The sequence below is a fragment of the Puma concolor genome, chromosome B1 (genome assembly GCF_028749965.1).
Source record: "Puma concolor isolate L17-30 chromosome B1, mPumCon1.1.hap2, whole genome shotgun sequence".
In the NCBI taxonomy this organism is placed as follows: Eukaryota; Metazoa; Chordata; class Mammalia; order Carnivora; family Felidae; genus Puma; species Puma concolor.
The window spans coordinates 174,096,184-174,123,881 of record NC_141670.1 but is presented as its reverse complement, the minus strand read 5'-3'; the positions used below and the strand labels follow the sequence as shown (position 1 = coordinate 174,123,881).

The 27,698-nt window shown below is 35.7% G+C and overlaps 1 protein-coding gene across 1 annotated transcript in view; it reads right to left on the bottom strand.

The window, feature by feature from the left end:
- Positions 1 to 27,698, bottom strand: part of PDS5A (PDS5 cohesin associated factor A) — a 134,595-nt gene that overhangs the window by 37,551 nt on the left and 69,346 nt on the right. The window contains exons 14-21 of the mRNA XM_086705211.1: positions 26,884 to 26,965; positions 25,507 to 25,555; positions 25,183 to 25,322; positions 18,498 to 18,613; positions 7,167 to 7,272; positions 5,300 to 5,460; positions 1,162 to 1,285; positions 177 to 335 (exon numbers count right to left, since the gene is read on the bottom strand). Coding sequence (XP_086561337.1) covers positions 177 to 335; positions 1,162 to 1,285; positions 5,300 to 5,460; positions 7,167 to 7,272; positions 18,498 to 18,613; positions 25,183 to 25,322; positions 25,507 to 25,555; positions 26,884 to 26,965 — 937 coding nt within the window. The remainder of the gene's footprint in view (positions 1 to 176; positions 336 to 1,161; positions 1,286 to 5,299; positions 5,461 to 7,166; positions 7,273 to 18,497; positions 18,614 to 25,182; positions 25,323 to 25,506; positions 25,556 to 26,883; positions 26,966 to 27,698) is intronic.

Below are 27,698 nucleotides of genomic sequence, written 5' to 3'. Positions count from 1 at the left end.
TAATAGCTATACTGAAGTCAGGATGTCATTTGGAAATTTAAGTAAATAAATGAGGGAAAACACGCAATAATTTAAAAGGAAAAGAAAATTAAATAGAGAGGCAGAAATGTTTCTGTGATGAAGATATAAATAGTTTTAGTCTCATTATTCTAAATTTAATTAAATTAGAAACTTACCCTGTCATTCATTAGCAGATCTTTCACAATAAAATTTGCTACTACAGATTTCATTGGGGAAGCAAATTGATCTGGTGCTAACATAGAAATGTGGCCCAATGAAACTAATGGAGTTATAAGTTGTTCTGGTACATCAGCATTCAGACTCCTACTGAGTGGCTATAAAAATAAAACAGTCAAAATTACCAATTTTGTTTTATAAATATCTACATTCTATGGAAACAGTAAATGCTCCTGACCCTCCTGAATTTATTGTGCCCAAACAAATCTGTTCTAATGATATGATCAAAAGTAACTTCAGCCTTATCAGACACTTGATTCTTATTGTACTTACTGAAATTTAATATGATGAAAGAATGCAGAAAAAAGAAAAAGAAAACAAAAGCCCACGTAAAAGGCAGAAGTAAAAACAAGAACATTTCTGCATCATCAAATCAGCATTATTTTCAAGCCATGTACAACAATAGGCTTGTTATGTTGGTGGATTTCTTATCCTGTGGGGACATTTTAAATGCCCATGGACCATAAAAAATAAGGGTTCAAATGGTTTTGTTGATACTATATCCAATTTACAGAAACAAGAGTACTTTTCTAGTAGTGGAATCAGGCCAAGGATCATACATAAGAAAAGGCAAACAGGATTAATTTTCAGGTAGGGTTGACAGGTACTTTAAACTGGGTGGTTCAAAGTTATCTACTAATACTTTCTGAGGATAAGTGGACCACCAAGCCAATAAAGTGAAAATTAAAATGTTCTAACACAAACACACAAAATATTCTTCTAAATGTAGTATTTGAACATATAATCTGATGTAAAGTTTGTGAATACAGTGCTGGAAAAAGAGTGTCCCTGCTCCCATGGAATATATATACTAGGGTGAAACTAAATAGCCAAAAAAAAAATTTACCTTCCATCTTCAACAAACCACACAGCATAAGAATAAAAATCAACATAAACACATCCTATATATATATATATATATACCTCAAAAATCTGTGCAAGCTGGACTTCTTTATTGGTGAATATGGCATGTATACAATGAACAGCCTGTTTTGCTTGGTGTGGAGTACCTCTCTTTGCTTTCTGATGTAAAATGGGAATTAAGGTCCTGCAAAAAAATAATACCATAATTAAAAAAAGCCCATATACTACAAGTAGTTCTCCTGGTTGTCTCCTGCTTCCTCTCCCTTAACTGCTTGGATTTTTGCTGGTAGCGAAGCCTCTCTTAATTTTTAAGCTGTACGTATGTATGTATGTGCGTGTGTGTTATATATACACGTATATATGTGTATATATACGTGTATATGTACACGTATATATACACACACACACGTATATAATCTCTACACCCAATGTGGGGCTCGAACTCATGACCTGAGATCAAGAATCCACCAACTGAGCCAGCCAGAAACCCTGATAAGACTCTGTTAAAAATTACCTCATCTGCAGAAAGGTTTAAAGCTCCTTCTCTATCCCCAACTATAATAAAAGAAACGTCTCAAGAAAAAGGCTACTGCAGGAGATAGTTTTTATTTTAAAGCCACCTCATAAATATGGAGAAATAAACAAACCACCCTGAATTTATAATCTAAAACTTGCCCCATGTTATATTTTTATATTTACCTTCCAAGTACATATTCCTAATTTCCCACTTCCCTTTCACAATCCCTTCAGTTATTAAAAATAATTTTTTTCATGTTTATTCATTTTTTGAGAGAGAGAGAGAGAGAGACAGACAGACAGACAGAGGACGAAGTGGGGGCAGAGAGAGAGGGAGACATAGAATCCGAAGCAGGCTCCAGGCTCTGAGCTGTCAGCACAGAGCCCGACACAGCATGAGAGATCATGACCTGAGCTGAAGTCGGATGCTTAACTGAGCCACCCAGGCGCCCTTCCCCTTCAGTTACTTTAAAGCAGCCATGGAAGGGCACCTGGGTGGCTCAGTCAGTTAAATGTCTGACTCTTGATTTTGGCTCAGGTCATGGGTTCACAGTTGTGAGATCAATCCCTCTGTCAGGCTCAGTGCAGAGCACGGAGCCTGCTTGGGATTCTCTCACTCCCTCTCTCTCTGCCCCTCCCCTGCTCAGGCTCTTTTTCTCTATCTCTCAAAATAAATAAATAAACTTTAAAGTAGCCATAGACAAAAAGTAGCAAAAAGGTCAAGTTTTATTAAAGGGCTGAAATGAAAGCAGTAAAACAAAGTATGCAAGGATAACGACACATATATATTGGTAGAAGAGTAATAAAAACATCTAACGATTATTGAGTACTTGTACCAAGCACCATTCTAAGTGTTTTCATGTGGATTAATTCAATTAATCCTCATAGTCACCCAAAGAGGACTATTACATTTATTAAACAGATGAGGAAACTAAAGCACAAAAATATTATTTTATTTAAGCTTCTTTTTTTTTTTTTAACGTTTATTTATTTTTGAGACAGAGACAGAGTGTGAATAGGGGAGGGGCAGAGAGAGAGGGAGACACAGAATCCGAAACAGACTCCAGGCTCTGAGCTGTCAGCACAGAGCCTGACGCGGGGCGCGAACTCACGGACCGTGAGATCATGACCTGAGCTGAAGTCGGACGCTTAACCAACTGAGCCACCCAGGCTCCCCTATTTAAGCTTCTTAAGGTGATGGAGCTAGGAAATGGTAGAGTTGGGATGTGAAAATGTGTACTTCTTCTCCAAAATCCATGCACTTAACCTCCATACTGACATTGAAGGTCAAAGTAAAATAATAGGACAATATGGAGATAACACATTATAGTCTTAAAGCATTAAATGTTGATGATATAAGAAAACATTATATGAAGATGTAAGTACCAACCTATAAAAGAACAGGTATACACAGCAAGTAGATAGACAAAATACTCATAAAGAAATATCAAAGTGTGGATAATGACTCTTTCTCTCCCTTATATTTCCTAAAGTTTCAGCTTGCCTTTTTTTTTTTTTTTTTTTAAGAAAGAGAGAGAGAGAAAATGACAGGGTAGGGCAGAGAGAGAGGGAGAGAGAATCTTAAGCAGGCTCCACGCTCAGCACAGAGACCAATGGGAGGCTCCATCTCATGACCCTGAGATCATGACCTGAGCCAAAATCACGAGTTGGATGCTTAAGCGACTGACCACCCAGGTACCCCAAGTTTTAGCTTTTTACAATGAACATTTAAGTATTCTTTTAATCAGAAGAAAAGCTATTTAAGGCAAAAAAAAAAAAAAATTTAAGAAAGATACTTGTCATACATTTAATGCAGTGGTTCTATTTTATAGATTTATAAGGTCAGTGGTATCAAATACAATGATGACAAAAGGTCCTCTCATGAAAATGGGAGGCTAGACATTAAAAGCAATACTCCAGATCCCAGGTCATGCACCTCAACCAAAAAACTGCAATGAATACATGCTAGTCAGTATAAATCTGATTTGACACTTACGAATATGACACATTTCTCTGTGTGCAGATTTAGAATTGTTAAGAGACAGATTTCCATGGCCCAGTAGCCTCCTTAACTGAACACTGTTAAAGTCTTTCTCACAAACTCATTTACCAGAGTAGCAGTTCTTGTAAATAACACAAGTAACAAAGACACAATGTTGATCAAACTGTTGTTAAATGTGTTACTAATTCTTCTTAGCCTAATGAAATGATTACACAAAAATCAACTTTAACCTTTTCCCTTGCTTTTCTAGTGTGCTATATAATCCGATGATGTCATCAGGGTTGTTTCCGAGGCCTGCATTGTTTTTGCTCCTCTGCTTTTCAATGATTCTCTCCCTCCTTCCTCATTAGTCTTAAGAACAATACGTTTTATTCCTTATGTCCAAAGTTAACTATTTCACCTACCCCCATTTTCCAATGCTTCTGCTGGGATAGAATTCCTTTAAGAAGAAATCCTTTACCTTAAAATAGGTTTTCCTACCTCGAAAAACTCACCAGAAACTTTATCCTAGTGTGTCAATGATTTTTTTCCCCAATGTACAAGTACAAAGATTATGATTTCTAGGCTATAAACACCTTGAGACCAGGGACTAAGTGTGGTAATTCTTTTATATTAGTACAGTTCTGAGAATGAAGAGAATGTACAATAAATATTGACTTATTTCTCAAATTAAACTATCAGCTTACAAATTTAATAAAAACTTTAGGAATCAGGGGACGCCTGGGTGGCTCAGTTGGTTAAGCATCTGACTTTGGCGCAGGACATGATCTCACGGTTCGTGGGTTCGAGCCTAGTGTTGGGCTCTGTGCTGACAGCTCAGAGCCTGGAGACTGCTTTGGATTCTGTGTCTCCCTCTCTCTCTGCCCCTCCCCTGCTCATGCTGTCTTTGTCTCAAAAATAAATAAAACATTAAAAAAACAAAAAACAAAAAACCAAAACTTTAGGAGTCAGTAGTCCTCTTGTCCTATTATTACCCTGTAAGGAAAAACGGTTTGATTTGGATATATCCAGAACTATTTGCATATACCCTGAACATCTGACTCAATAGCTATCAACAATGTGTTTTTCCTTCAAAAGACATCTCCCACATTTTTTGTCTAAATATAAACTCTCAGCACAAGTTTGATCCTAAGGCAACCTCTTTATGATGTCGAAGCAAAAATATCAAAATGTATTTCATTCTTATGATGAAAGAGAAAAGGTAATCTTGAGGGAGAGATCAAAAATTATAAAACCACCACTGCCAATAACCAGGCAACTAATAAGATATAATGTTAAACAGACTAGTTGATTATCCCATTCTTTGGTGAGACAGGTTAGTAGCAGCTACTGAATTTAAACCAGTTGGAGGGAAGAAAATGTACGTAGATAAGGAAGAAACGCTAACCAAAATTCTAAATTGTGATAACTTTTGATTATTAATATTAATATTCAAAAATGATCTTGTTATAAACAAAGTTTCAGTTTGTTCCTCTAATTTCTTTTTCAGTTTGTTCTTCTAATAGTAGGGGAGGAGTATAAGGCAGAGAAAGGATAATACAAAGGATACAGAAAAGCTGCTTCTAAGAAAAAGTTGTCTTTCCTCTCCCCTCTCTCCTATCTTCCTACATGAAAAAGAAAAATGACTGGCTCCTACACTTAAAACACTTTTATGTTTACCATGAGAAAAAATATACTCACGATCGTATCTGGGGTAGGTCTGTTTCTATTTTGTGGCCTGTATTTCTAAAAATTTGTATAGCAGCTTCTGCTACCTTGTCATCTTCCATTCTGAGGCACTGTAACAGGGACTCATATGTCTCTGCAGAGTGGAACGAGGTAGGATGTGTGAAAGACAGAACCTGGAGGAATAGATATAGCTTTAGAAGTACAGACAATGGTTTTCATTCAAAGAAGAAAATTATTTTCTACTATAAATACAATTCAAAATTAAGGGTTGCCTATGCTAGCTATACAGAATAAAGATTTTATTTCATAGTCTCCTTTGTAATTTGTTGTGTTTAATGACATGTGAAAAGAAATACTGTGCAGTAGCTCCTTATGAGAGTTGATATATAGCCTTTGCCCTATTTTTCTTCTTTACCTCTTAGTCTGTTCTGAAACTGGGAATGAAGAAAAATGTGGCTCTTTTTTTATGGACTGTGATACTGTGATGTAAACAAAATGTTAACACAGAGCTTTATTTCACTGGCAAAATGATAGTCTAAAAGGAATATTTTAAGTGAAATCCATCACAAAATTTCACTAGTCATAACTATAAACAAAGAAGCCATAACTGTGAACTTTTAGTCATGATTAAAAACATGTACATTATTACTCCTTTATTTATTACTCTAGAAGTCCCAGTCTATCCCTAAGGAATTTATAGGAAGTTGGACATGTCTACAAAATTTACTTTCCATGAAGTGGAAACAACTTAGTTAGCATAATATCAGAGATAAAGGCTACAAGTGGAGAGGTGTGGGTAGGGGATGGAGTATGTAATCTTCATTAACTTACTTAATAAGCATTTATTTAATGGGTTATAAAGTAAAGAGATGGTCTCATTCGGTGAGATTCTTGCTGATAATATTTAGATAGTATGTTGACATGTTAGTAATAGGGTTGATAATATAAAAACTTGTAAATTTTACTTACAGAAAAATGGAGAATCAAATTTGAAAAAATGAATCAAAACTATGAAAAATGCTTATCTTCAAGATTTCACTCTTAAAACTATTTAAAAATATCTCATCATTAAAAATACAAAATCTTTCCATGAAATTAAAGACCATTCCAATACAATCCCATCACTCTCTTTTCTATCTAATGTCCATTGCACTGGTTTGTCTCTTCTCCCTCAATTCATACATTATAGTTATCTAAAGATCTCTTTCCTTCAATTTCCTCTTTACTCCATCTGATGAAAGCTCTGTTTAGTGCCGTGCCATAATGAAAGCCAGAAGGAAAGACCCTGATAATACCTTTCTGCTCAAAGAGCATTACCAATCTAAAACCAACCCTGTATCCCATTATTCCCCACAGCAATCCCTTTTTTTTTAGTTAGGCTAGACTCCCAACAATCCCTAAAATATGCCAAGAATTATTCTCTTTCACGATGCTGTGTTACCCTTAGAGTAAGCCATATCTTGTCCACAAAGTCTTGCCTGATCTGCCGCTTACTAATTGCTCTATTCTCTGAATTCTTTGGCATAATATGAGTAACAATTGTTTAAAAATTTCCTGATAAGACAGATACTGTCATATAATTCCTTCAGCAGATGAAAGTTAAGACTAGATCATTTAGAACATACTATTACAAGCACATGTTGTTAAATACAGGTATGCAAATGAGGAATGAAATAGCAAATCATCAAAACATGATTTTATAATGTGAAACAATTACATTATTGTAATGTGAAAGACATACATTTTTATAAAATATGATTTCTACTACAAATGTTTAATTTTTCAGTTTCCAATGAAATAAAGCCCAACCCTTGCATATCCTTAAGGGAATTGGAATTAAGACTGGAAATTCATGGAGACAGAATTATTTTAAAAGTACCTTAAGAAGTTCAAGTCCTGAACGAATAGCTGTATCTGGACTTACACCCTCCTCTTCATCATCTGCTGTTCCCTCTATTGATTTATTCATCAGTTTTACCAGTGCACTATTAAAATAAGAAAATCTAAATTAGCCACCTTAGTAGATCAGTAATTCCTAACTACATTGTGGTAGAACACATACAGAACCTAAATATTAGCTACAAGTACGTTCCTGGAGGAAAAAATTATTTTGTGACTTAAAAAAAAAATGTTTATTTATTTTGAAAAAGAGACCTTGTGCGTGAGTGGGGGAGGGGTAGAGAGAGTGGAAGAGAGAGAATCCAATGGCTCCATCCCACGAACTGCTGAGAGCATTACCCAAGCCGAAATCAAGAGGAGAATGCTTAATGGACTGAGCCACCAGGCAACCTTATTTTGTGACTTTTTAAACTTTGCTCCCAACTTGACAGCTGAGATTTTTACTTTATCTACCCACAACCTTGCCCAAACTCCATGTACAACTCTACTGAAAAACAACAAGATTAAAATTAAATGATATGTACTGGAAATATAATTTAACATTGATTTCTATATATAAAGAGATTGTTTACAACAATAGAAAAACAATAGATGGCAGTTGCTAAATGAAGAAATGACAATTCACTCAAAGTAAAAAACAAATACATGGACAAAGGAGTTTAAATTAATCCTTGGTGATTAATTTACTGAATCAGTAATTCTATTCCTAAAGATTTAGAGAAAAGAAGTTCATTAGAAGCATCATGTTATATTCATAAACAGATTCATCAATAAAAAAACATTTAATTGTCCAACATTATGGAATTAGTTTTTCAATTTTTTTTTTTTTCAGCGTTTTTATTTATTTTTGGGACAGAGAGAGACAGAGCATGAACGGGGGAGGGGCAGAGAGAGAGGGAGACACAGAATCGGAAACAGGCTCCAGGCTCTGAGCCATCAGCCCAGAGCCCGACGCGGGGCTCGAACTCACAGACCGCGAGATCGTGACCTGGCTGAAGTCGGACGCTTAACCGACTGCGCCACCCAGGCGCCCCTGGAATTAGTTTTTCAAACATACCTAACCACCACAAAACAGAACATTACCTGTGAATAAAAATCAGACTATGTAGCAACATGGTACTTTCAATTAATTAAATTAATTAATTAATAAGCAAGGTGAACGCTTTTTAAAAATGTTTCTTTATTCTTAAGAGACAGAGATGGAGTGCAAGTGGGGAAGGGGCACAGAGAGAGGGAGATACAGAGTCTGAAGCAGGCTCCAGGCTTTGAGCTAGCAGCACAGAGCTGGGCATGGGGTTAGAACTCATGAACTGTGAGATCATGACCTGAGCTGAAGTCGGACATGTGCCCGATGGAGCCATCCAGGCATCCCTGATTTTATTTTTTTTAAATGTTTATTTATTTATTTTCAGAGAGAGAGAGAGAGAGAAAGAGAGAGAGAGAGAGAGAGAGAGAGTGAGTGCAGGTGAGCACGTGCACACACAGGAAGGGGCAGAAAGAGAGGGAGACAAAGAATCCCAAGCAGGCTCCATGCTCAGCATGGAGACTGACGCGGGGCTCGAACTCACAAACTGTGAGATCATGACCTGAGCTGAAATCTAAAGTCAGAGGCTTAACTTAACTAACTGAGCCACCCAGGCACCCCAACGTGGTACTATTTTAAGTAAAAACAAATATGATTTTTTTAAATCCTTAATTTAAATTTATTTTAAAGTTTTAATTAGTTAATATACAGTGTAATATTGGTTTTAGAAGAATTCAGTGATTAATTACTTACGGACAACACTCGGTGCTCATTACAACAAATGCCCTTTTTTTTTTTTTTTTTAATTTTTTTTTTCAACGTTTATTTATTTTTTTGGGGGGGGGACAGAGAGAGACAGAGCATGAACGGGGGAGGGGCAGAGAGAGAGGGAGACACAGAATCAGAAACAGGCTCCAGGCTCTGAGCCATCAGCCCAGAGCCTGACGCGGGGCTCGAACTCACGGACCGCGAGATCGTGACCTGGCTGAAGTCGGACGCTTAACCGACTGCGCCACCCAGGCGCCCCAATGCCCTTTTTTTTTAAATTTTTGTTTCCCTTCCCTTATGTTTATCTGTTTTTTAATTTTTTTTTTTTAATTTTTAAATGTTTATTTAGTTTTTAGAGAAAGACAGAGTGTGAGCAGGAGAGGGACACAGAGAGAGGGAAACACACAATCTGCAGCAAGCCTCGGGCTCTGAGCTGTCAGCATAGAGCTGGACATGGGGCTTGAACTCACGAACTGTGAGATCATGACCTCAGCTGAAGTCGGGATGCTTAACTGACTGAGCCACCCAGGTGCCCCACAACAAATGCCCTTCTTAATACCCATCACTTACCTAGCCCATCCCCCCCCCCCCAACCTACTTCCCTCCATCAACCCTCAGTTTGCTCTCTATCGTTAGGGGTCTCTTCTATCGTTAGGGGTCTCTTGTGGTTTGTTTCCCTTTCTTCTTCTTTTTCTCCCCTTTCCCTATTTTCATTTGTTTTGTTTTTTAAATTCCACATATGAGTGAAATCATATGATATTTGTCTTTTTCTGACTGACTTATTTCACTTAGCATAATATATTCTAGCTCCATCCATGTTGTTGCAATAGATGTGATTTTTGGTTTTGAGGCTGTTTCCTCATCAGTAAACTGAAAAAAAAACCAACAACCCTTATTTTGGGGGCATTAAATTATTACAGCAAATGACCTAGTATATAGCAAATATTTAACAAATGGAAGTTAATCGTAACTGTTTCAGGTTAAAATTTTTCCCTTGGAAAAATACACATATTTTAGTCAAACTATTAAAAAATTTTAAGTATAAAATACATAAGGTCACAGATACATCTTCTATATAATTTAAACCACTTTTAGTACTTTTATTTCCCTTTTAACATCACAAGAATAATTTAAAAACTTCCTCAGTATCTTCAATTGATAAAAAACATATTTTTTTTTTTTTTAATTTTTTTTTCAATGTTTATTTATTTTTTTTGGGACAGAGAGAGACAGAGCATGAACGGGGGAGGGTCAGAGAGAGAGGGAGACACAGAATCGGAAACAGGCTCCAGGCTCCGAGCCATCAGCCCAGAGCCTGACGCGGGGCTCGAACTCACGGACCGCAAGATCGTGACCTGGCTGAAGTCGGACGCTTAACCGACTGCGCCACCCAGGCGCCCCAAAACATTTTTTTAAAAAACAAATTAGGAGTGTATTAAACACTAGCTGGAAATATAATTTATGTATCATATAACTCACCTATTTAAAATGTATAATTCGGTGGTTTTTACTTTATATTCACAGGGTTGTATAACCATTACCACAATCTAATTTTAGATTTCACCCCATTCCCCAAAAAATCCCTTTTCCAATAGGAGTCACTGTTGTTCACTTGTATCTCCTCTATTCCTAGTCCTTTACTAATTTGCCTTCTGCTGCTACACATTTGCCTATTCTGAATATTTCATATAAATAGACTCATACGATATATACGTAGTCTTTTATGAGTGACTCCTTTCACCTAGCAAACTGTTCTTGAGGTTCATCCATGTTGTACTATGTATTAGTATTTCATTTACTTTAATCCTGAATAACCTTCTAGTATATGCATGTAAGACAGTTTATCAGTTGATGGACATTTGAGTTTTTTTCTATTTTTTTTCAGCTATTATGAATAATGTTTCTGTAAATATTCATATCCAGGTATGGACATATATTTTCACTTCTCTTGGGCATATATTTGTGAGTGGAGTTGCTGGGTCATATAGTAACTCTGTTTTAACTTTTTTTTATATTTAAAGTTTATGTATTTTGAGAGAGACAGAGAGAGTAAGCGGGGGGGGGGGGGGGGGGAGCAGAGAGAGTGAGAGACAGAATCCCAAGCAGCCTCCATGTTGTCAGCACAAAGCACAATGTGGGGCTTGAACTCACAAACTGAGATCATGACCTGAGCTGAGATCATGAGTTGGACACTTCACCGGCTGAGTCACCCAGGCACCACAAATGTTTATTTTTGAGAGAGAAAGAGCACAAGTGTGCATGAGTGGGGGCAATGTGCACAAGGTGGGCAAGGGCAGACAGAGAGGGGGACAGAAGATCTGAAGTGGGCTCAGCACTGACAGCAGAGAGCCTGATGCGGGGTTCAAACTCACAAACTGAGAGATCACAACCTGAGCCAAAGTCACACGCTTAACTGACTAAACCACCTAGGCACCCCTCTATGTTTGAACTTACTGAGCAGCTGCCAAACTGTTTTCCAAAGCAGCTTCATCATTTTATATTCCCACCAGCAATATATGAGAGTAACAATTTCTTGACGTCTTCTCCCACTCATCTTTTTTATTATAGCCATACCAGTGGGTATAAAGTGGTGTTTCATTGTGAATATATATATAAATATTCCCATCTCCACAAAAAATTGCCTTATGCCCCGTGTGGTCAATCTCCTTTTTCCACACTGGCAATTACTGATCTGGTTTCTGTCACTATAATTTTACCTTTTCTAGAATTTCACGTATTTTGTGTCTGACATCTTTTATGTGACATAATTCTCTTGAGATTCCTCCACATTCTTGCATAGAATCAATAGTTTGTTCCTTTCTATTGCTGAGAAGTATTACATTGTATGGATTTATCACAGTATGTTTATCTAATTACCAACAGATGAACTTTAGAGTATTTCTAGTTTAAAGATATAAATAAAGCTGCTACAAGCAATTAACTTGAAGTCTTTATGGGAATTTAGGTTTTCTTTTTTTGTAGGCAAATATCTAGTACTGGGATTCCTGAGTTGTATGGTAATATTATATGTTTACTTAATGTTACAGCAAACTATCTCCTGTATCACCAACACTTGGTTCAGTCAGTCTGAAATATCATCAATACTTGGTATGGACAGTATCTTTGATTTCAGCCATTCAAATGGGTATGTAGTGGTTTCTCACTGAAATTTGAATTTATATTTCCCTAATGAGTAATAATGTTGGTTGTCTTTTCCTGTGCTTATTTCCTATTTGTATATCTTATTTGGTGAAGTCTGTTCAAATCTGTCCCCTTTTTTTAAATTGGATCATTTATTGAGTAGTATGCTTAACTTAATGAGTTACCCAGGTGCTCCATACATTGTTTATGCTTTTTATGTCCTATTTAAGATATCTTGCTTACCCAGTATTTTGCTCTACAAGTTTTAGCTCTGACATATATTAAAAACAAAAGTTATTTCCAATTTGAGAAGAATATCTGAAGTATGCTTTCTATTTGGAGGAAATCCTGTAAAATGATACATGAATTTAACAAGATTACAAATGTGTTTGAAAAAATTTATGAGTGTATCTAATTATTTTTAAGAGGTTGTGCATGCATTTATTTAATAAGTATTTACTGACCACCTATTATGTGCCAAGTCTTAGGGTCTATCCTGGAAATACAGTGCAAAACAATACAATGCATCATCTCTGCCTTCATTATAATGTGGGTGGATCATCATTATGAGTCAATAAGCTGTAAGAGACCCAAGTCTTAAAACCAGGACCGCAGTCCTTTCTCTTATAAAAGTATTTTCGTTTCTAAATTAGAGAAATAATACATACTCCATATGCTTCATAGGGGTATCATGAAGCAAAAGATTATCACCAATTCAAGTGTCTGTTCAAAATTGCTTGGAAAGTCTTCTATGTCTCTCTTTCTCTTTTAATTTGTATAACAACTGTTATAAATCTTCACCATTCTAACTCAGGTCTAAATTCTTCCACTGAGCAGACTACTTATATTACTTTTAACCTGACAGAGAATAAAGGAGGCCATGAGTGAAAACTAATTTTCTATACCCTATCTTCTAAATTCCTCTAATTTGTATCTATCATTTTTTCATATCATGGAGAAGATTTTCTTCTTTCTGCTCCTCTTCTTTTTTATTTTTTATTTTTTAAAAAAAAAATTTTTTTTTTCAACGTTTATTTATTTTTGGGACAGAGAGAGACAGAGCATGAACGGGGGAGGGACAGAGAGAGAGGGAGACACAGAATCGGAAACAGGCTCCAGGCTCTGAGCCATCAGCCCAGAGCCCGACGCGGGGCTCGAACTCACAGACCGCGAGATCGTGACCTGGCTGAAGTCGGACGCTTAACCGACTGCGCCACCCAGGCGCCCCTTTCTGCTCCTCTTCTTTAGGGATGTTGCATTATCATAATTCTACCCCCCTTCCCCCATCTTCAGCCTCTCTTCTTTTCTATTAGCACCTCTCAAAGGTATTTAAATATTCAAAATTTCTTCATTAAAAACAACAAAAGACCCTTCCTCAGGCTTACTCTCTTTCCATTATCTAATTTTTCTCTTTAACATTTTATAGCTAAACTGTCCACAGTGGCTGTCCTACATCCCAATTTACCTCCTAAAGCAGAGTTTGGAAGTGTAACAAGTTATTTATCCCTTGGATTTTCTCCTATCTCAAGGCTGCAGAGTGGACCCTATTAGGATCCTGTTGAGCTAAGTCAATCACCTCTGGGTTTGAGCAGTCTTCTCTGCTCAATTTTTATCATTTTCTCTGTGTACCATGATGTGGATGTTGGGAAGGGCTAGCTTGAGTGCTCTTCTCAATCCTTGGTAAACTGGGCTTGCCCCTGATACTCCAAAGAAATTATCCTAGCCATAGTGACGTTTTTTCTTTTTCTAAATCCAATGGATGATTTTTAGTATCTATTTTACTTCTGGATAGCATCTGACCTCTCCAACTTTTAGTCCCTCTTTAGCTTCTGTGTTACCACTCTTTCCTGATTTTCCATTTAAAAATTTTTTAAAAAATGTTTATCTATTCTTGAGAGAGACAGAGACAGAGTGTGAGTTGGGGAGGGTCAGAGAGAGAGGGAGGCACAGAATCTGAAGCAGGCTCAGGGTTCTGAGCTGTCAGCACAGAGCCTGACGCGGGGCTCGAACTCACAAACTGTGAGATCATGACCCGAGTTGAAGTCGGACGCTTAACCAACTGAGCCACCCAGGTGCCCCCTGATTTTCCACTTTTGACCATGCCTCCTTAAAAACAATTTTTTTTTAATTGAAGAATTGACATACAATCTTATATTAGTTTTAGGGGTAGAGGAGGGTGACTTGATATTTATAAACATGAAATGGTCACAATAAGTCTAGTTACCATCTGTCACCATACTATATTGTCAAATTTTTAAAAAATTTAATGAATTCCTGATCTGGTAGCCAACCTCTTAATTAATTTTCCTTAGGATTCAGTCTTCAACCTTTCTCTTTTAAAATTTTACCCTCTCCCTGCAGGTAAAATTTTACTCCTTTCTCCCACTATTACAATCACTACTTCACTTTCAACCACTATCTATGGATAAATAACTAACTGGAGCACACATATGTGTATTTGTATAAACACAAGTCTGGGGAAAATATACTAAAGAAAAATTGGTTATATTTAGGATGATTTTCTACTATCCTCATTCTTTTCTTCCAAAATCCTTCATTATGGTTAAAGCACATACTACTTTCTAACTACTTCTTAATTGCCTTTGTTTTTGTCTATTTATTCTTCCTAGAATAGCTACTAAAGTTCATTTGGTAATTACTATGTGCGAGGCACTGTGCTAAGTGTTTTATATATCCATGTTATTTAAGCCTCTCAACAATTCCAGTTGTTATTTTATTGCTGTGTATTGTTATTGTATTGTAAATGTATTATTATCCTTATTTTAAAGGTGAGGAAATTAAAGCTCAGAGTAGCTTAAATAATCTACCCAAGGACACAGGGCTAGTGGCCTGTTCTTCTGCAATCTCCACCTGACTACTCTCCATAATTCCTACTGATCTTTCACTACCCATTTTATGTGTGATCTATTTCAGAACCTGCTCTAATAACAAATTCATCCCACACAATTTGGGTTAAATAACTATCCTTCCCTAGTTACCCAATGTATTTTACAAATTGCTCCATTAAATGTGTGTTAAATGAAGAAACAAACCCTTTATTCACAATAGTCCATAAAGATTTGGTTACACAGAAAGAATATTATATGACATATTTCTCATTAAAATAAACTAGAATTTTTCATGAAAGTAGTCTCTCAGAAACCCTAACCATAAGTTGATTTCTCTGAGCCCAAACATGATGCTACTGAAAAAGCAGTGTTTGGTCTGTTAAGACTGGAGATCAACCACTAGCTTTACTATAATTTACTAAAGTAATGAAACCCTGTGAAGCCTCATGGAGACAAAGAGCAAATGCCATTATATGTATCTTTCAAAGTCAATATGCAAAGGCAAGAGCACTATCTACATGTACTATATCCTGATTTACCCCATTAAAATCAAATGGCATAGAGCAAAGGACACTGACATCAAAAATAATAAATGTGTTTAATAAATGTGTTGGTGGGAATATAAATATATGGTATAGCCACTGTGGAAAATAGTAGGGAGGTTCCTCAAAAAATTAAAAACAGAAATATATGGTCCAGTAATTCCACTACTGGGTATTTCAAATGAAAACACTAATTTGAAAAGATATATGTATCCCTATGTTTACTGCATTTTTTATAATAGTCAAGACATGGAAGCAACCTAAGTGTCCAATGGCAGATGAACGGATAAAGATGTGGTATGTGTATGTATGTATGTGTACACACAGGAATAATATGCAGCAATAAAAAGGGATAAGGTCTTGTCATTTGCAACCACATGGATGGACCTAGATGATATTATGCTAAGTGAAATAAGTCAGAGAAAGACAAGTATGATTTATGATATTTTTGATTTACTCATGTAGAACGTAAAAAAAACAAATGAATAAACAAACTAAAAGCAGAATCAGACCTATAAATACAGAGAACTGATGGTTGCAAGAGGGAAGGGGGATGGGCAAAAGGGGTGAAGAGGAGTGGAAGATATAGGCTTCTAGCTATGGAATACATCATCGGAATAAAAGGTACAGTGCAGGGGATATAATTAATGATATTGTAACAGCGTTGTATGGTGACAGATGGTAGTTGTATTTGTGGTGAGCCATAGCATATGGTATAGAGATGCCAAATCACTATGCTGTACACCTGAAACTAATTAACATTGTGTCTGAAATATACCCAAATAAAAAAAATTAAAACAGAGGTGCCTGGGTGGCTCAGTTGGTTAAGTGCCTGACTCTTGATCTCAGCTCAGATCTTGACTCAGCATCATGGATTTAAGCCCTGCACTGGGCTCTGCATTGGGTGAAAAGCCAATTAAAAAATAAATAAGTAAAAACAAAAAAATTACTTCCATCCTTTGGAAAAATAAAATAAATCTAGGGTTTTTGTCATTACCCAGCTGTGAACAAACCACTTACTCTCTGAAAACCTTACTTTTCTAAGCTCCAACTCTTAATTTCAGTTCAGGTCATGATCTTGTGGTTGGTGAGTTCGAGCCCCATGTCAAGCTCTCTGCTGTCAGTGCAGAGCCCACTTTGGATCCTCTGTCCTCCTCTCTCTTTGCACCTACCCCACTCACTCACTCTCTCAAAAATAAACAAACATTAAAAAAAAAAGAGAAAAAGGTAGACAGACATTGCTGTTATAAGCTGAGTTGTGTACCCCCAAATTAAATGTTGGGAGTCTAATCTACAGTACCTGATAATGTGAGTATATTTGAAAGTAGGGTCTTAACACAGATAATTAAGGTAAAATGAGGTGAAATGTGTGAGCCATTATTCAACATAATTATTGTTCTTATAGGAAGGGAAGATTAGGACACAGATAAAGTAAGACCCTATAAGGAGACAGTGAGAGGAGGCCATCTGCTAGTCAAGAAGAGAGGCTTCAGAAGAAATCAAACTTGATGGCACCTTGATCTTTGACTTGTGGCCTCCAGAACTGTGAGAAAATTAATTTCAGTTGTTAAAGTCACTCAGTCTGTGGTATTTTGTTATGGCAGCCCTAGAAAACCAATACAACTGGCATTTCAATACAACCAAAGCAGTAATTCACATACAGTGAAATAACTAATAGCTAGAATCAGGTCTCCTAATCCAAAGCTATTTAAAGAGAAAACCAATAAAGGTTGCCTGGGTGGCTCAGTTGGTTAAGCATCCGATTCTGGCTCAGGTCATGATCTCTTGGTTCGTGAGTTGGAGCCCCACGCTGGGCTCTGTGCTGACAGCTCGGAGCCTGGGGCTCCGCTTCAGATTCTGTGTCTCCCTCTTTCTCTCAAAAATAAACATTGAGAGAGAGAGAGAGAGAGAGAGAGAGAGAGAGAGAACACCAATAAAAACAAAAGAAAACAGAGAGAGAGAACCAGTAAGTACTATACAGTGACCCAACATGAAAAGGAAGATATACAGCTTGTTTACAGGAAAAATGATTAGTGCAAGGGAAAAGTATTCACAGAAGTTTACAACAGAAATCATCAGAAACAACTGAAATGCATGAAATTATGGAAAACACTTAATAAAAAACAATAGCTGTTAATGTCTATCGTGCCAGGCTTCTTAGTTTTTATGTTATCTCTAATTCTGACAATCATATGACAAGGAGATGTTATACACATATTAAAGTTAAAAATAAAATTAAGAATTCAGATAGATTACCAGGCTTCTTCAAAGACACAAACTGGTATGTAGCAGACACATGTTGTGACACCAGATTAGTCTAATGGCAACTTGTTCTCTTTTCAAAATACTATTCTGTTTTCACATATCTCAAATGAACAATGATACAATACATACTACAGGAATGTTGTGTGGCCATCAAAATGGCTAAGAAAACTCAAAGATTGACTGACAGCCTATAGATTTAAAAATTTCTTCTTTTTCCATATTTTGCGTTCTAGGGTTTTCTTTGATGAGCACAGATAGGCTAAAAATAAAACACAAGAACTCTAAAAAAATTAAAATCATTGAAGTAAGTCAAAGACTAGAAAATGAGTAAGCCCTTCTTTCAACTTGAATGATATATTAAAAAGGTATACAGGGAGGGGCGCCTGGGTGGCGCAGTCGGTTAAGCGTCCGACTTCAGCCAGGTCACGATCTCGCGGTCCGTGAGTTCGAGCCCCGCGTCGGGCTCTGGGCTGATGGCTCAGAGCCTGGAGCCTGTTTCCGATTCTGTGTCTCCCTCTCTCTCTGCCCCTCGCCCGTTCATGCTCTGTCTCTCTCTGTCCCAAAAATAAATAAACGTTGAAAAAAAAAAAAAATTAAAAAAAAAAAAAAAAAAGGTATACAGGGAGACTTTTTAGGTTTTCTTAGGGACCCAGAATTTAAACTTACCACACTGTGGTTTCAGACCATATTCTATTTTTGAGTGAATAGATTTCCTGACTTACCTTATGGCTTCTGAATCAATGTGCACAGGTGCAATTCTTTCCAACAGAAATTTGACCATCTCTAGAAAAGGGTTTGTTGGCTGCTTAGGATTTGCAAGTTTTCGAGCTATTTCTCTCTACAGAAGGGAAAGATTTTACCGTAAGTATGATTCACATTCATATTTTTCAAAATAAAAGTGACTATAGGTATCAAAAGCATTTAAAGATTCAAAACCAGCAGAATCTGCTTTAGACTTGACTAAATTTCTGCTTTAGACCCTGACTAGAATTATATACTCATTAGGTTATCACTGCAAAATCTGTACTGTGGAGGACAGAAAGGGGATAACATTGTGTGATTTATGCCTTTTATCCTATATTTCTCCCATGAAATTATTGCTTAGTAAACAATCTTTTTTAGTGCTCTTTCAAAAAGTTAACAATTAATACTTTCATGGGTATCTTTTATTAGTTTATTTCATAATTTGACAGAATATTATGCTTTCAGTTAATGATTTGTCTTTTTAAAGAGGGGGAGATTCATAAGTATGTAATTATTTATAAAATTTTTAGTTCTGGAAAAACATAGGTGATTCCAAAGATGGTGGCATTACATCAAATAGTTCCTACAAAGAAAACATGTTATTGCTGGAATTTCTAAAGAATATATTGGGACTTTATTAGAGAGCCTGATTCTCCCAAAGACAAGGTTAAATTCATAAAGTGCTGGGCACTGGGGGAAGTTTAATCACAAATTTAATCAACACAATTTAATCAACATTTAATGAATATTTCTGCTGAATAAATATAAATTTTGGGTGAGAAGATAATGCATATTAAAAGTACATCCCAAACTATAAAGCAGTAACAAATAATAGTCACTTTATATGTTTTTTCACAAAAAACATAAAAAAATATATATTCAGGGGACAAGGGAAAAATGAAACAATTTCTACTATAATTTCAGTGATATCTTGACACAAGTTAATTTTATAAAGACAATATTAAATTGGATACCATCCATGTTTCTCATTAGAGTGTAAGTCTCGGGAAAACTTATTAGTCATTAAGAGATGCTTGATTTATTTTGCAAACTATAATTAACTTAGCAAAACTTTAGCATTTGAGAAAATAAAAATACTTTAGTCAGTGTTCAGTCCTTACATACTTTGCTCTAACCCACAGGTATATATTTTAAATCTGAATTTAAGTACAGTTACTATCTTTTGAAATCAAATTTGTTTTGTGCAGGTCTCCCCAAAAGGGGACTTTTTTTTTTTTTATCCCTAGCATAAAATTTAATTGCTTTAACCTAAAATAAAGTCAGTGATCATTTAATAACAAATAAGCCTACTGGAAAATTGTTAGGCAAACTATACTAGTCAGTACCCTGGAACAGGTTACTAAAAAAGAAAAAAAAAAAACTAGGCATTAAGAGAGACAGTTATGGTACTAGAGACAAGCATAGAAAAAATAAAGGAAATGCTAAAGGGAAAAAGAATAATTCACAATTATATAAACCTAGTAATAATACCATATAAAATACACCTATGTACATAACAACACTAGATATAATTAACTTTTAAAACCTAATGTTTTTATATTCCAATATAACCTTACATTTAAGTAATCTTTCATAATAATTATTGTATGTGATAATCTTAAGTGATACTGGGAATACGCAGCAAGCCAAATTAGTTTGCGGCAACAAAAACCAACTAGTTTGTAGCTTTGTTTTCTTTATGCAATTAAGAAAAAAAAAAACCACCCACACATACTTCCAATGCACAAACAGAAACATCTAAGACCAACAAGAAGTTTCATAACTGACAAAGCTTCAAACAGAAGTAATCATATGCAATCATTTTAGGAAATGACAGCAGAATGAATAAAGAAAATGAATTCTTTCTGCATCTCTGACAATGTTTCCAAAATTTCTCATCAACTATGCTAACACTGCAGGTTGATACTATTACTGATACATATTTACTAGTCACAGAAATTGTTTAGTATATTAAATATGCACTTTTAAAGAATGTCAAACAAATAAATAGTCCCTATTCTCAACAAGCTTATAATTTTTTAATCCTGTTATTATGACATAAAGAGCTTAAAAATTCTGCATTTACATATCTCCTTTGTTCTTCATACTTTTCCTTTCTCATTTTGACAATAAAAATATAAATGTTTGTTAAAAAAATTGTACTCTTTCACATACACAGTATCTCCTCTCATATACTTTGCTGTTTTCCTAATCAAAATGTCTCCTAGATTTAACATTATCAATTTTCACAGCTGGAATCAGTAAACTAGATAAAGCATAATTTCTCACAAGAAGCAGCTTCTAAAGGTTTAACTTTCATGATTCAGTGACCTGTTCTTTTCAGTTCCTAAACGTAATTCCAATGTGTGTGTATGGAGGGCAGGGCGGACTTCCCAATCAACAAGCAATTCTCCAAACACCAGCAGGGTGTCCTACAATTCAACTCAATTCCGACACTGTCTATCCAAGATAGGATTGGTTCCCACAGGTTAAGGGTTCAGTCTTAAGGGACTGCCTCCCACCCCTGCCCCTGCCCCTGCCCCTGCCCAGGTGTAAGCCCAGGTAGTTACCTATACTTCCGACCAACTAGCTGTAAATCTAGGTTCCCATAACCCCCTCCTTCCTTGGGTCTGATTAACTTGCTAGAGTAGTTCGTGTAACTCAGAGCAATATTTTACTTACCAGATTACTATAAAAGGATATATAACTAAGGAATAGTCAGATGAAAGAGATGCATAGGGCAAAGTATGTGGAAAGGACAGGGAGCTTCCATTCCTTCTGTGAGTCTGTCACTCTCCCCAAATCTCTACATGTCCACCAACCCGGAAGCTCTCTGAACTTTGTCTTTTTTAGTTTTTATGGAGGATTCAATACATAGGTTGATTGATCAAATCATTGGCCATTGGTGACTGACCTCAGTTTCCAACCCTCTTATCATGTAATTGGCTCCAGAGGCAACCAGTCCCCATCCTTAGGCCTAGTTGCTAAAGACACCACATTAACATAACAAAAGACACCTACGTGGCTTTCTGCACTTCAGTAACTTAAAGGGTTTTTACTTCTGTACCAGAAATGGGGGACAAAGACCAAATATATATTTCTTACTATAAATCACATCACCCCTGTATATCATTCTAACTATAGAAAGATTAAATTAAAAGAAAACAGGAAACATTTGATGATTGTTACTAAATAGCATGCATTAGCATCTCTCTCCCTTTCCATTCTTTCCTTTACCTCCTCCAGGAACTATACCAACCAGTCTTGAATTCCAGACTTCTAAACACAACTGCTGAGAGGCCACACATCGTTATCTTTTTCTATCCCTCCAATATCTTCTCCGATATCCAGTTACTGAGGCTAGAAATACAGCCAGTCATTCTTGATGTAGTGGTCTAATCCCTACTTACATAATTGTTAAGATTCAATTCAGGAACCACTTATTCTCGAATAAGCTATTCCAATTTCCACCCTGGCCTGGAATGGGGGCTGTTCCTTTGTGTTACAAAGGACATGATTCTTTCAGAATACTTACCACGCTATATTCTCTATTGAAATATTTGCCTGCCTCTGTCACCTAAACTACAACCTCAGTGAGAGACTAGGTATAATACAATTTACTAAATTATGCAGTGCATTATAATGGTGTAGGCTTGATCAAGGGACAACCCAAAATTTGGCCTTCAGAAGATACAATGCATATTCAAATAACCCTGTAGAAGGGTTTTTTAAGGTGTGATCTGTGAAGTACTCTAGCAGAATCACTTTGAGACCGTTAAAAAGATGGAGATTTGTGATCCCTTTCCACTTATTTTAAGAATTGCCAGTGTTTGTCATGTATATGTAGTACCACAAAAATTACCATTTATTTACATCTTATGGGGTAGGGCAAGGGTCTTATTTGAAGTCATACACAAAATTTCATTTCATCTTACTCTAACAATCTCATGAGGTTGATAATATTTATAGATGAAGAAAAGGAGGCTCAGAAATACTGAGTAACTCACTAACAGTCACAATGGTAGTAAATGGTACAGCTGGAATTTAAACCTAGGACTGTCTCAAATGCTCCATTAATAAGCTTCCTGGAAAATCTTGAAATTTAGGAGCCATGGTCATGCTAGAGCATCAAATAGCAAGCAGAGCTCATGCTATAGCAAATATGTGATCCTTCTCTAGAATAAAGGTGTGGAAACTCAATACCTGAAGTCCAAAGGGAAAGCAAACCTGAACAGCACACACTGCAATACCACTGCTCATCCTCTCTCACTATACCATCGTGTATATATGTATTAAGCCATAGTATGGGTCTATTGTTATTCCTTGCTCAAAGTATTAGATCTCCATTCCTACAAAACTCTTGTTACTGAGTAATGTTCACTTCTTGAGAAGAAGTGATTGTCATTTAGAAAAAAAGGAAGTGGTGACACATACACATTAGTAGGGGATAGAGAGAAATTCTGAGAATGAAAGCTACACAGAATGACAGAAACTAAATTTTGTGTATTTCTTTATTCTTTTCTTCTATTTCAGAATGAAAGCAGCAAGAAAAAAGAATGTGATAATAGAGGATGTATATAACTAATACCAGTAGCCCTTGGGGAGAAGGACAAAAGGATATAGATATTCTGGAAAATGGCAAAAACTAACAGTGGTGTTTTCCTGAGTGTTTAAAGAGTATTATAAATCCTATTTTATACTCAATATACAGATAAGTTAAATAATGTGCTCAGAATACACAATGCTCATGTAAAAGCCAGAAAACAAATTACTGTGAAACCATTCACCAAAGAAAACAAACTAAAAAATGTGAAGAGTCTTCTAGAATAGACTTCTATTAGCTATTCTGTGGACCATTACCTAAAGTACCTTCAGAATAATTTCCCCTCCAAAAAAGTATCATCACCTTGCTCTTTCCAGTGCAACTGCAGTCCTCATCTCTACTTTCCTGGTTGCTAAAATCAGGAGCACTGATTGGCTACACTGCATGGCTGTGGTATTCATCCTGAGATATTTTGGTTACAAACATCTGTTTTGCATATACTTTTTGGATTTAGAAACTTTTAAATATTTATGGTCTGACAAATAGTAGGAATTCATGTTATTGCCATTTTTTCAAACTCAAGCTTAATTTCTGTTTCTCTCAGACCAAAAACACCACCTGATTGTTCTTTCTCAAGGTGCACATTTGTTGAGCAGTACTCAGTTTGAACTGGCTCTTCCGGTAAACAATGGAATGTATAGAAAGAACACAATTGTGGACTTATGATAGATCTAGACTCTATCTGAAGCTCAGCCACTATCACCAGATGTAAAATACTGGATAAGAAACCTTAAAATTCAATGTCTTTATTTGTAAAATCAAATGCTTAAACCAACTATTTCTAAGGTCTTTTCAAGCTATTTCATTCTATGATCCAATTATATTAGTTGATGCCCTGCAGGACACAGCACTCTGGAGCTAGAATTCTAAATCTCAAAGAAGTAAATGAAACCTTTAAATGTTTTTGGCAAACCACTCATTCAGAAGTGCAAAGGTTGAGGGAGTCTGGGTGGTTGGTATATCCATATTCCCAGACCCAAAAGAAGAGTCCACTGTTCTCTTCCCTAACTTGGCTTCCCCTCATCTTTTCCTAATTCCTGGTCTTTTTAGATCCACTTAGTGACCCAGTATCCCTAGAATGAATAAAAAACACCTATACCATGCTTTCATACCATTTCTTATACACATGTATCATAGTCCTCATCCCTTTATTACATAATTATCCCACTCTAATTCTTTCTAGAACAAAGTTAGACATAAGTATCTGAAATATTTTTTTTCTCTTACTCATCTCTGTAAGCCTAGTCCCAAACATAGCAGTTGTAATATATGCGCTATACCACAGAAATACAATGTATTTAAATCCTAAAGGGCCATGTATTAGGACACACTCTCTCTCTCTCTCTCTCTCTCTCTCTCTCTCTCTCTCACACACACACACACACACACACACACACACACACACACACACACACACACACACACAATCTTCTAACGATCCTGTGAGGTTTTCACACATAGATGAGAAAAATGAGGCTACAAAATATTGAACTTACTAAAGGTCACACTGGTAGTAAATGGTATAGGTGAAATTCAAACACAAAACTCATAAAATGCTGAATAAAAAAATGGATGAAGTTCTTTCCTGATATTTTCAATGAATACTGGTTTTCTATAAAATAAAGAATCCAGGAATAGAATGAAGACAAAAGCCTAAATGGGAAATTACCTTCTCTATAAATGCATATATGACAATGTAACTGTTGCTAATTTATTGACAAGGGTTATCTCCATCCTAATACAGAAGTGAAGAAAATGTATGCACACACAAGGATTTAGAAAGTTCTATTTACATTAACAAATGTCTACTAAATGCAAAGCATACTGTCTTGCTCAATTCCTAGGACCAATCTCCCTAGCTTAGTTCTCTAGTGTTTTCCCTGGAATTTGGCTGAACACTGGTGAGACAACTAAGCTGATCACAGATATACTCCTGAGTAATTTAGAGCTCACATTATAGTTAAATTAACACAAATAATTTATGTAAGGCAGGTTTTAATGAAATATAAATTTCAATAAGCAAAGCTAAAAGAACAAATGTACAAGTATAATTTACTAACCACACAAACATCTGCCTGTTTGCAAGAACAGGTTGGACTGATTAATAACTCCAGCTGAGACCGCAATTTCTCATCATCACCGAGAACCTGATTAAATTTCTTCACAAAATCTTGTGCTTTCCCAGGGTCAGGCAAATTCTCTATAAAAATGAAAGAGAATCATTATTATAAAAGAAAAACTACTCTGCTAAACTAAGAGCAAGCTCTCTTAAAAATTATGCTGAATTATTTTCTCTTACTTGGTATTAAATTGTCCCATTGGGTAAGTTATTTGCCTGTTTTGATGTTTATTATGTTATATATGGAATGAATAAGCAAACTCACTTGCTATGGTCATCAGTTTTCCAAACATGGCAGAACAGTTAGCCTCTGACTGAAATTTAAAACAAAAAGAAGTCATATGAACAAATTTCTGTAAGAAAATCCAAACTCAGTATTATACATTTTTTAAAATTAAAAAAAAAAAAAAATCATCACAAACCAGCCACCAGAAAATCTATACCAGAAGTTGGTAACAAAAAATTGTGGAGTAGCAACAACTATTAAGTCAGGACAAACAGAAGGAAAGGTGATGTCAGAAGGAAGGTATTTAAAAATTAAAAAAGGAATATACAATTTCCATAGAGAAAACATCTTGCCAGAAGATTGAACTGAAGATAACTGAAACAATTATCATACCAAAATTACTGTGAAACCATACATCAAAGAAAATTAACTAAAAATGTGAATAGGAAAAAAAAATTCTTCCTGAATAGTTCTATTATCTATTTTATGACCTATTACTAAAATAACCTCAAAACAAACAAACAAACAAACAAACAAAAAAAACAACTCAGAAAATCACCTCCTTTCCAAAAAGTACTTCTGGTGCTCGCTTCAGCAGCACATACACAAAAAGTACTTCCGTATTGTCCAACACAATAAAGTATGAAATTTGAGTAATTTGGATCAGAAATTGGTAAACTATGGTCCTACAGACCATCTGTTTTTATTAAAGGTTTGCTGAAACACACACTGTTTATTTACATACTGTCTATGACTGCTTTTGCAATTTTATAAAGGCAGAGTTGAGAAGTTCACCAAGACTTTATGGCTGGCAAAGCCTAAATTTTTACAACCTTGTCAGTTACAAAAAAAGTTTGCCAACCCTTGCTTTAGCATCAATAGATCTTTGAAGGGTCTCTGTCTATGATTCCCTAGTTAAGAACACCTATTCTAGCAACACATTGAGAAATATATTAAGAAATTATTCAAGTTTCTTTCCCCCATCTTCCAGAAAACATTGGGCAGAATTTTTTTGTTAATTTGACTTTGGCATATGTATAGGATTGGCACTGGATTTGATACTGACTCTATATTGAAGGACCAAAAAATCATGGAGTAAAAAAAAAAACCATGACTTTATATAGAATTTTATCTTGAGACTTAATTCTAATTATTTGAAAATTGATGAACTATGTATAAATACTTAGTATCTAAAGTGATAAACTAGACATCACCATTTCTTTGCTCATGCTAGAAAATAAAATTTTGTTATATTCATTTACAGTGAAAATTTTGTTTAGAAAACTACAGAAATTATGTGTAACTGACATTTGGAAAATACTCAAAATACTTTTTGCTTGCTTCATTATATGTAACTAGAGAAAAACTGAATAATGACCATAACAAACTATTAATTTAAACAAATCATGAACCTACTGTAGGTTGCTTGTGCAAATCCAATAGTTCTCGTACATGACTTCTGAGCATGTTCTGACACTTCCACATTTCATTGAGAGCTCTGTTAATAAAGTTATAAGCATGAAAAAGAGATAACGTAATATAACAATTCTGGTAACTACTCAATCATCCTACTTTTCTTGTTGCCTTGTATAAATACACCATGCTTGTATATCTACCTAAAATTTTAAGCACCAGCACTGACATTTATTTATTAGGATTAAGACAGGTTAGTTTAAAATTTTTTTTAAACATTTATTTATTTTAGAGAGAGACAGAGACAGAGTAGAGGATGGGCAGAGAGAGAGGGAAGAGAGAATCCTAAGCAGGCTCTGCTCTCTGTGCTCCACTCTGTGAATGCAGAGCCTAATGTGGGGCTCAAACCTACAACCCGGGAGACCATGACTCGAGCCAAAATCAAGACTGATGGCTCATGACTGAGCTACCCAGGCGCCCCAAGACAGGTTAGTTTAAAATGGTAAATGTAAACCTTCTTATGAGAGAAAATATTTGAGAAGTTTAGGAGGATGAAAAAAATCTTTCCAGGTAAATGAAGGGACTGAAAGACATTCTAAGCAGAGATAGCTAGAATGTTCTGGCATAAAAGATAAAATGTCATCAAAATGCCTGCAACAAAGGAAACTTAAAAAAAATTTACAGATTTGGAACACAGACTATGAATGGAGTAGTATCAGGAAGCTGGAACATACTGTAGAAAAGGATCAGATTGTAAAGGCTTTTCATGGCAAGCTAAGACATATGTATGAAAGGCTGGAAAAATGAACTTCTTAGAA